The following is a 10,576-nucleotide window of genomic DNA, read 5'->3' on the forward strand; positions in this document are numbered from 1 at the left end:
TTAAGGGAGGACATGGGAAGAAGCCTTCATGATCTCCAACATCACAAAGTAGCTCAGAACTTCTGATGCTGCAGTCCAGCTTGGGGTACTATCAGGGCCAGGAGGGTTAGTTTGAACTACCTAAAGGTAGCTTAGGAGAGTACAATGGCAGAACTGATTTCTTACACTAGTGCCATTTTCTCCACATGGCTACAGCAAAGTTACGGCAAAGGGAAATATAGGAACTATTCAAGTCATCCTTGACATGTATCATTATCTATTAAGAAATATTCTTGCTGAATATCTTGTTAACTTTAAGATTACCAACCTTTCTCTAAAAGGGTTTGCCGTAATGTCTTTGCAAGGAGTACTCGAACATTTGGAACTCTATCAGATGCCAAGTGCAGTAAATGTGGCAGTAGGTGCAGAGCAAACTGGTCCATAGGGAGGCAGTCATCTTCAATGACAGTCTATAAGTAAAGAAGAAACTGCATTAACTTTCACCAATCCAGCAAAGACAGACTACAAATCCCCCTGCCTTAATAATCAACAAAATTATTTATCATCTTTTTCTTCATAGATCTCCAAGTGCTTTACAGTGATAATGTATTTAACATTCAAACAGGAGGTCATACTTTATGATGCAAAATGGCTCTCTGAAATTCAAGCCCAATTAGAAAGTACTACCAATCAGTGTCAGTTATTTTACTATAAATTTGGTAACTTGTTATTGTGTTGTATTTTAACAGGAGAAGTTTATAACAAATTCACCTGCGATCAAGAATAAAACATGTTTTACTGCTTTAATCAGCTCAAAGAGTTATTGTCACCTTGCCTCTCTTTTACACATTTAGTCTTCCCTGTAAATAGATGACGTGATAAGAACTGAATTATGCTAGGCAGTACACAGAAAGGGAATGGCAGTGTATTTTCAGGAGTTGCCATAACACACAGGCTGCCAACTGCCTACCCCTCCCTACTCTGAACACCCAGAACAATATTTAGTTCTGGGTGTGAGACCTACCTTCAGAAAGTCATGCAAATGTTTAAGTACACCTATCCTGACTTCATCTAGGTCCTTTAAAAAAACACTGAAGACAGTAACCAAGTCTCCTGCTGTGAGCTGGTCTCTCACTAAGGATTGAGAACCAGTTGGCACCCTGCCTCTTGCAGAAACACATCTTAGAGACTCTGTAAAGCTCTCTCCTCACCTTAAAGGCTCAAAGAATCAAGGAGACAGGTGTTATATCACCAAATATTTCAGCTTACACCCATATTTAAGCTTCTACATCTAAACTACAAGTCTCAGAGAACACCCTGTGGGAGCCACCCTCTGGAGCCCACCTAACCAAACAATATCCAAAGACTGCATCTTTGCCACCACTGGTCACGCCAGCTTCACCTGCATTTAGTTCCCTCTCTATGGCTCAAAGCTGGCATTAACTGTTGCCAGTTTAGCTGATGATATTTAGGCCAGCATCTAGGCAACCTGTACTATCTGGCTGCACAGACATAGTATTGGGTATATTCTTGCTGGCTAAAGGGGTAACCCAGCAAAATGATAAGTAGCTGCCAGCACCATTGCTATCACTAGCGAACACTTTTACTTCATGATGTTCCATGAAACAATTTCCAGAAGCAAGTATACTACCTAGCATTTTCTACACGCATTTTTGTTCTATACTCAACACCCCATTTTTAACACACTGAAGTCACCAGGAAGCGGAGATGGCATTTAGATGGTGAATTTTAGGTATCCCTATAATGGAATTCACACTGCAAAAGAGACTGTGGAAGCTGTGGCCTATTGTTAATTAATGCAGCTGACTTCCTTAGGTAGGGAGTTAGAGACTTGTTTCTACAGCATCCCCTGCTGACTTGCCTATAGAGCAGCACTGAGCAGAGATGGTAGGAAATCTAACATCCAGGGTGAGAAAGAGCTCTCTGGTAACTATTTCCATGAATTTTAAGATGAAAGGCACAGGTATGAACTATAGCTGGTGCCTAAAGGATGCCAGTCACACGTCCCCTAACCCCTTCAACCAAAGCAAACAAAATCAAGCCTCTTACCTGGCAGATAAAGACAAACGTCTGCCGACCAGACCACTTTTGGCATCTACAGAATTTTTCAACAAGTTCATTCATAAGGTCCACCATAAATGTTGGTGTTGAAGCCATATATAGCTTTTTTACCATTTCACTAACCTATAAGAAATATTATTAATATATAAATACAAAAGTAATTCCCATCACCACCTTGAGATACAAGATTTATATTAATAGTTTTAGCTCATACCAATTTACAGGAAATCCAACGAACAGAGGAAACCTTGTCTGCACAGAGGTTGACAGCAATAGGTCTCAAATAGTCATAGACGTCTCTGGCACTGTACAGATCCAGAAGCAAGATAAGCTGTCTAAAAGGAAAACAAAGCAAGAGGTACAATTAAGTTACAATTTACATGAAAGATAATTGCATTACAGGGAACCCTCACTATTCACAAATCCGCTATTCGTGGATTCGAATATTCATACACCATGCCAACAGGGTGGGTCAGGGCAAGCACTGCTGCAGCTCCCTCTGGTGTTGCACCAAGCTTCTGCCTCTGCATAAGTAGGCACAGAGTGCTGTGCCGGGCAGGGGAGGGCAGAGCCGGGGAGAGCAGAGCAGAGAGCAGAGCTGGGCGGGCGGTGGGGGAGGGCAGAGCCAGGCAGGCGGAGAATGAGCACCGAGGACGGGGAGGGAGGTGGCGGTGGCGGTGGCACCTTCTCCCCCGAAGGCAGCCGCGGTCGGTCCACAGGTGCTGCAGGGGAGCACCATGCTTCCAGCTTCTCGTGGAGGCGGGGAGCAGGGGAAGGCTGTGGGGTCTGACGCGGAGCCCCATCAGTATTCACGAATTTCGTCACTCACAGGGATCTCCAGAACGGATCCCCCGGGAACGGTGAGGGTCTCCTGTACTTTGAAATGTATGTGTGTAGTGAGGCTTACTGCTTATGAGTACAAATTGTTTGGTCCACTGTAACCATTTCACCTGTCCACTTCTACCCTTCAGTTATCAAAGCTAAATGGCAATGATTTCTCCCTGAATAAAACAGGTGGTAAGTGATGGCTATTTAACTTCCACTTACCATGGAATAGAGTGAAAAGATGAAACTTACAGTTGCACCACATTAAATTCCTCCCATTCCTCTTTTCAATCCATGCACTGTTTTGGCCAGTCACACCCTTACTGTATTCTTTGGCTTTGTTCTGAAGTTCCCATTTAACAGTCCTTCAGTAGTGTGACTGCAGCAGTGCAACTATGTGATAACCACCACTTAAGCACACATTCTCATTTTAATTTTTTCTCTGTTACATAGAAATTTCTCATCAGACTTGCACTAACTTTCAGCAAAACCAAAGATTTCTATGGCCTTAAAAGGAGTTGGATTCTATCTATTGGAACCATTTTTTAAAGTAAAGTAAATAAATGGTTTGAAGGTACTATAATGGAAAATATTTCTATTCAATTTGTTGTATGACAGGAGGCTAGATGGAGGAAGACAACAGTAAAGCCATAGTTGAAAACAAAACTGTAAGCAGCCACTATAAAAGACTGGTCTATGGCATTTGATGAAATGTAATTTGTGGATTCCATTTAAAAAGAACCCAAAACAACACAGCAGAAAAAGTTACCCCAACCGAAACCTCAGGAGCAACATACTCAGCCAGCTCAGCTCGGAAACGCCAGTTCCTGCTGTTATCAGTCACTAAGAATTCCTGGAGTTGATAAAGATATTCTCGTCTTTTGTCAGGATGAAGAAGCTGAAAATAAAAATAAGATCGTTCAGCACAGTGCAGATTACAAGACTCAGTGTCAACAGATGGAAGGGCAGAAGGTAGGGTATGACGAACCCTTAGAAGCGTGAGCTTTTGTAGCCAACAACCTACTTCAGATGCTATCAGACCCATCAGCCAAAGCAGGCTGTTGCCTATAAAAGTTCATGCCTCTCTGACCGTAGTGCTACTTTGCCCTACCTTCTGCTGACTTCAGACTAATTACCTAACTACCTCTCTGATAATGAATGGACTGTGAGCAAGATGTTTGCTATAGATCACAAAGCATGCACAGATTGAAAAATTACCCTTTAGCTGGAAATAATAAGTATAATGCCTGTAGAACAAATTCTGCCACAAATCATAGTCACAGAAAATTAGGGTTGGAAGAGACCTCAGGAGGTCAGCTAGTCCAACCTCCTGCTCAAAGTAGGATCAACCCCAACTAGATCATCCCAACCAAGGCTTTGTGTAACCCAGTCTTAAAAACCTCCAAGAATGGAGATTCCACCACCTCTCTAGGTAACCTGTTCCACAGTTTTACTACCCTCCTAGTGAGAAGTTTTTCCTAATATCTAACCTAAACTTCCCTTGCTGCAACTTAAGACCATTGCTCCTTATTCTGTTATCTGCCACCACTGAGAACAGTCCACCTCCATACTAAAGTCAATAAAACTACATGGCATATTATGAGACAGAATTTACTCTGTATCTGCTTTTATTATGCAAAACATATTAGTGATTATTTTCAAACTATTGTAAGTTATGTATTTCAAATCTAAAGAATCGTGTTCGGTACAGATGTCTTTTAGAGTTTAAGAAGAAAAGCACAGAGCCTGATACCATGAGAAACTCAATTCAATTCAGTTACTCAGAAAGAAACTCAGAAAGAGAAGAGCATCACAAAGCTCTTGTAAGACTTGTTTTGATGTTAACTGGGCATTTGGTTGGATTCCTATAAGGAATCATAATTGTGTGATCTATAGATATAAATTTACGAAGGCAAAACAAGTGTCACTAAGAGCATAATTTAAATTTTGCCCGAAGTCAAATATGAGACCTACCTTCAGAAAATCGTGCAAATGCTTAAGTACACCTATCCTGACTTCATCTAGGTCCTTTAAAAAACCATTGAAGACAGGAACCAAGTCTCCTGCTGTGAGCTGGTCTCCCAGGATGACTGCAAGCTCATGTATTGAAAAAGCTAATGTCCTTCGAACTTTCCACTGGGAGGGGGGCAAAAAAAAGGGAAGAATTTAACTTCAAGATTAGAGCGTATCTGTTTCATCCAAGATGATGCAGTACAAACCATTAAGAAGAAAGCATCAGCACAAACAAAACACATGCATTTAAAAATAAAATAAGATTAAAAAAAAGACATGAATGGGATGGTTCAAGGTTTATTTATTGCATCTGCTATCAAGGAAGGACACTTTAAAAGGGAAAAAAAGTAAAAAAAGGTTTGGATATAATTTTATTCTCAAGTCACAAATGTCTCTTACACTTGCATATAGGAATTATAAAATGCTCTGTAAGTACACAACAGGAGTTGGGAAGTTTTATTATATGGGGTGGGGAGCATGACAATTCCAGGAATCTGACTTGAGAGACAGACAAACAGACATGCTCGAAGACAGACATAGTCAAAATGCTAATGATGGCAGAATAAGTGATAAGCCACAGATGTGCTAATGTAGGAGAAAAAGTAGGTGAACAAATAGGAAGGAAACTGGTAGGCCAAGGTGTCAAACAGATTGGCTGGAGAAGGTCTAGGAAGACCCTCCAAAAACAAACACAGAGCATAATATGGTTATCTGTATTGAGAATGACAAGGCAGGGTGGATAAAAATCAACTGTTTTTTTTTTAATTAAAAAATTGGATTTTTTTGTTTAAATCAGACTTTTTTTTACTTAATATATTTATTCTTTGTTAAAATGCTTTTTAAAAAAATAAATATATATATATTAAAGCTCAAAGGCATCACTGTGGAATAGGGATTATAAATTCTAATTATATACCATTAAGACAATATTTTCATGTAACCTTTTTAGAAGTTTTATCAATAGGTCACAACAGGCCATGGACTATATTAGGGGCCCAATCTTATGGGGTTCCCAGAGGCTCCTGTATAGATCAGTAAAAAATTAAAGAAAACCACTCTACCCAATGGGACTCAGTGCTCAGTCTAGAAGATCCCATTTAGCATCTCTGTGATGATTAGTTTTCAGTTCTCAAACTGTGGATTTGTCTACAGAGATTATACACAGACAAGGTTCTCTGGGTAGATGTGATATATATTTTATTAGCGCAACTAAATACTTGGAAAAATTGTTCTTTGCAAGCTTTTGGGTACAAATGCCCTTCTTCAGGCATAGGGAGAGTTTATTGTCTCCAGAGATAACATCCTTGTTAACACCAGTATATGGAGATGAGAGATAACAGACCTGATTACCTACCCATCAGTCCTATTGTCTCTGCAAATTTGTATACAAACAGTCAAGCCCCATAGTCAAGCCCTTACCTTTCTCTAAAAGTACACAGTTTCAAGAAGTTAAATAAATAAAGGATATCAAACAACAAGAATGCATTACAGTAAACTCTCTGTTATGCAGCATTTAACTAACCAGAATACTTAATTAACCAGTATTTCAGCAGTGGGACGCACACTACGCCACGCCGCACCACTTTGCTGCCTGCTGTCCTCCTCTGAGGGTACCCACATAGGGTACCTGACCGTGCGTGCCCTTCCCCCTGCTACAGCAGCCTGCGGCTGGGCTGCCCTGGGATTTGGGATGACTAACTATTATGGCATTTTTATCTGTATATTATTTTATTCTTTATACAGTATATTATACTGTAATGTACTGCACACTAATTCTTTGAAAATTTGCACTACAAGAATGGCACAGTCTTCCTTGAGTATAACTCTCAAATAACTGGAAATTTTAGATAACTGGCACCCCCCGCCCCATATTCCCCACTCATGCCAGATAACAGAGATTTTCCTGTATCTGCAGAAAATGATGATTAAATTGTGGCTTCCTGACCAGTGACTCAAATCATAATTTAAGCAGGTTTGATTTAAATCAAATCCGGCCTGTGACAAAGTAAGTCTGCGTAGATTTGGGTTAGTTCTAACCCCTTTCTGTAACTCAAAAGAAGGCAATATAATGAGAAATCTAGGGGGATAAGAGAGGCAAGAAAGACAGGTTCTTTGCTAGTGTGAGCTGATCTGCTAGGTCAATCGAATTACAACAATACTGAATCTTAAAGCCTGCTCTCTGGATTCTGTAATTTACAAAGCAGAAAAGGAGAGAACATATTCTACCATACTCTGGAGTGGTATAAAGAGACTTACAAAGACTTTCCTATTAGGCAGCCAACATCTTATTTCCACAAACTGTAACAAATATTCCATCTCAAGGAACAGCACAAGCATACCATTTTGCTCAATTAAGAACCATGAGGGCTTATAGTTTCTACATGGCTGTATTTTGGAGGGGAAAAAAAAGGCACTGCTCTATTGAACAAAGTTATTTACCACTGACATGCTTTGAGAAGTTTTGTCCATATGCATATTTCAGCATGTGCACATAAGCATATAAGCTTAAACCATTTTTATTTTTACATTAGCAATATGCATACACAGTAAGAGAATATTTGACCTGCACTGGAATGGTAACTTCCCTGCACAGGGAACAGAGGGATACGAGCCATGCCTGCATGCTTCTGTGTCTGGCAGCAACACAAGTGTACATAACCATGGCCTAGGGACGGGTACAAAAGTCGTGACTTAATGTAGTCCTCAACCTGCATGATGAGATTCCAGGAAGTAAGATTGGGTCTGGCTAGAGTCTAGAGTGGCCCATATAAACTCCAGTGTCTGAAATGGGGCTAGATTCTACTTCTAGATGTTCATCATGAGACACCATGGTGTGGAACAAGTGCAAAAAATATATTAGAGATACTTTGTCGCATGCTGAGCAGACCTGCCTTTCAATAACTTGTTGTCTAGGTAAAGAAAAACCACAACATGTTCCTTCTTAGGTAGGTGACCACCAACCACAAAGACCTTAAAAACTTTTGGGATCAAGGGTCCATACAAGTGAACTTCGTATCAGTAGTAATAGGCATGACCTTCTATGAATTTAAGTCATTTTCTGCATGAGCACATGATGAAGATTTGAAAGCAGGGACCATGAAAGTTAAGGGATATAAACCAGGACCCCAATTCCAGGAAGGGTATTAGATAAGCTAGCATAACCATCTTGAACTTGAATTTATGGATGAAATTAAGCTTTAAGCCCAAAATGGGCACCATCATCCTTTTCTTTTGGGACCAGAAAGTAATCTCTGTGCTTTAAAGGAACTTCTTCCATGTCCTCAAAGGTAAGAGGAAAGAGGATTCTCACAGAGATAAAAATCTCGTAATAATTTGCCTCTGAAAATGACCTGTTCTAGGGAGTTGCCCCCTTTAGCGTGGGGGTCTATGGGAAGAAAGAGAGCCAAGGTGTGCAAGGTTGGTCTAGAGGTCCAGTATTCCTCTCTATAAAGCATTCCATAGCCATGGTCATGCGTAAAAGGCGGCTGCCCTGGGAACTAGCCTGTCATTCTTGGAGCTGAAAGGGAGAGTGCCAGACAAGGAGATCTCAGTTGTTGGTGTAGATTGACCAGAGATCAGGGATGGTTCCCTAATTGTAATAAGAACTATAGCCAAAATATTTGGGATCAGTCAGTTGGAAAAGAGCATCAGGGAGCATGAGCCAGGCTAGATGGCAAGGTTGTTTGAGGCAGTTAAACAAAGAAGCTGCATAAGAGTTTTCAGAGCTGATGGATGGTACAGAGTTTAAAAAGGCTGGGGAATAATTGATGTTGCTGAAACCTGTAAAATCAGGCAGAAGACAGGGCTAGAGCATCAGCTTTGATGACTACATGCCACAGATAAGTTAAATCATGCTTCAGGTGCTTGTCTTTTGGTTTCCTAGGCACTTGAGGAAACTATCTCCAGAACTAGGCTGTGACTTGGGTGTTAAAGAAGCTTCTGAGCGTCAGTGGGATCCACATAGGGGCTGCTGCTAGGGCCGGGACAAATGTCCTCCTGCCCTGGCAGCAGGGACCTCCTAGGCTGTGAAATCTGAGCTGGAGGGGTGAGGAGAATGAGAAATACCTTCTCGAAGAACCACAGGACAGCGATCTCCCCCTGGACCCTTCAGTAGGCCTACACATGCTGGATAACTTCTCTGGCACTAATGCCAAGGATGATCTTCTTGAAATAGAATTTGAATCCACTAAAGATCTGTGCTCAACAGGGTCAGAAGGCAACTCCATAAATTCATCCAGGATATGAACCCAGAGTCCTTTTGAGCCTGAGAAGTGAAATATTTGCAAAGAAACACTTCCAAGGGACAAGGGACGTCCCTACACATGAAAGTTGCTAAGGCAGTCATATTCCTGTTGCACAAGAAATATATGTTGAAACCAGTTGATCAGAGCAAACCATGCTGATTGTGAAGGAGAAGAGTGATCAGAGAGAGGAGAAAAATGGAGCTGCACTCAGCTAGAAAAGCCAAGTAACACAGGCCAGGAGAACCTCAGGTATTGTAGAGGGATGAGGGTAAGGTGGGGAACAACACCACACACAGAGATCAGAACTAGAAAGGTACAAAATACTTTCTGAGGTGTAAAAAGATAAACACATTCAAAAGGATGATTGTAGGGCAAGCATGCAATGTAGTCTGGAACGAACTCCAGAAGCTCTGTCTTGAGCCAAGGTGGCTCAGGGGAAACAGAAAGCTCACTAGTATCTTATGAACTCTGCTTGGAGCATGGGGATGTGAAAGGTATGTGTAGTAGTATGAGATCAACTAGGGTAAAAAAAATTCTCTGACCTTGAAAAGGCACATATGCAACATATGCATTCATAGTAGGCTGTACATTTGTAGGAGAGTACTTTCTTAAACACTTTGCAAGTACCATCTATAATTTTAAAGCAATTTATAATTACACATACTTAACCCTAATTCATTAATGCAGTTTCAGTTCATATTATATGTGCAGCAGACTCAACATATAATGTGTGTGGAAGATTCAAGACAGTTCTACACTGATTAAACTTTACTCATAGTAAGAGTACTGCTTATTAAAATTACTAACATCAGTGCTAAATATGGAAGCTAGGCATTAAAAAAATGCCAACACTACAAAAACATTATAATACAAGTTCACATGCAGTTTATTTTCAAAGTTTCTGAGTTAAAAGGACTTACTTACCTGCATGTCAGATGCTAATGTCTCATAGGTGTCTTTCAAACAGTGCCAGTTCTGCCTACCTAAAGTAAGTGCCACACCCGGAAGGCTGTAGGCACAATGTTTAGCAATCTCAGTATCAACTGTTTGTGCACGAGAGGGATCTGTCATGGATAAATACTGATCTAGCAAGGCTTGAGGTACAACATCCTAGAATGAGAGCAGAATTTAATTTCCACAAGGTTCCAGTTACATATATAAAAAGTATGCTTGCGTGTTCTTAAAAGGATAATTTTTATCACATATATAATACTGTTAAAACTACTTATAGATTAAGAATGCAAATAAATGTTTTAATTCATAAAAGATTATATATTGTATATTACAAACACAACATTTTAAAAATATCTTAAGATACTATTAATCCAGAAAAGTGACTGAAAACAGAGGATTATTCTCTGAAAATACACACACATTATGAATGAATAAGTTGCTCTATTTTGCCAAAAAGTCAAAATTGTTCGCGCGGGGGG

The 10,576-nt window shown here is 40.3% G+C and overlaps 1 protein-coding gene across 1 annotated transcript in view; it reads right to left on the reverse strand.

Annotated features, from left to right (window-relative positions):
* Positions 1-10,576, reverse strand: part of PPP4R1 (protein phosphatase 4 regulatory subunit 1) — an 85,258-nt gene that overhangs the window by 4,974 nt on the left and 69,708 nt on the right. The window contains 6 exon segments of the mRNA XM_025215965.1: positions 308-449; positions 2,050-2,184; positions 2,276-2,396; positions 3,684-3,784; positions 4,861-5,022; positions 10,068-10,253. Coding sequence (XP_025071750.1) covers positions 308-449; positions 2,050-2,184; positions 2,276-2,396; positions 3,684-3,784; positions 4,861-5,022; positions 10,068-10,253 — 847 coding nt within the window.

This window comes from Alligator sinensis, unplaced genomic scaffold (genome assembly GCF_000455745.1).
Source record: "Alligator sinensis unplaced genomic scaffold, ASM45574v1 scaffold1201_1, whole genome shotgun sequence".
Classification (NCBI taxonomy): Eukaryota; Metazoa; Chordata; order Crocodylia; family Alligatoridae; genus Alligator; species Alligator sinensis.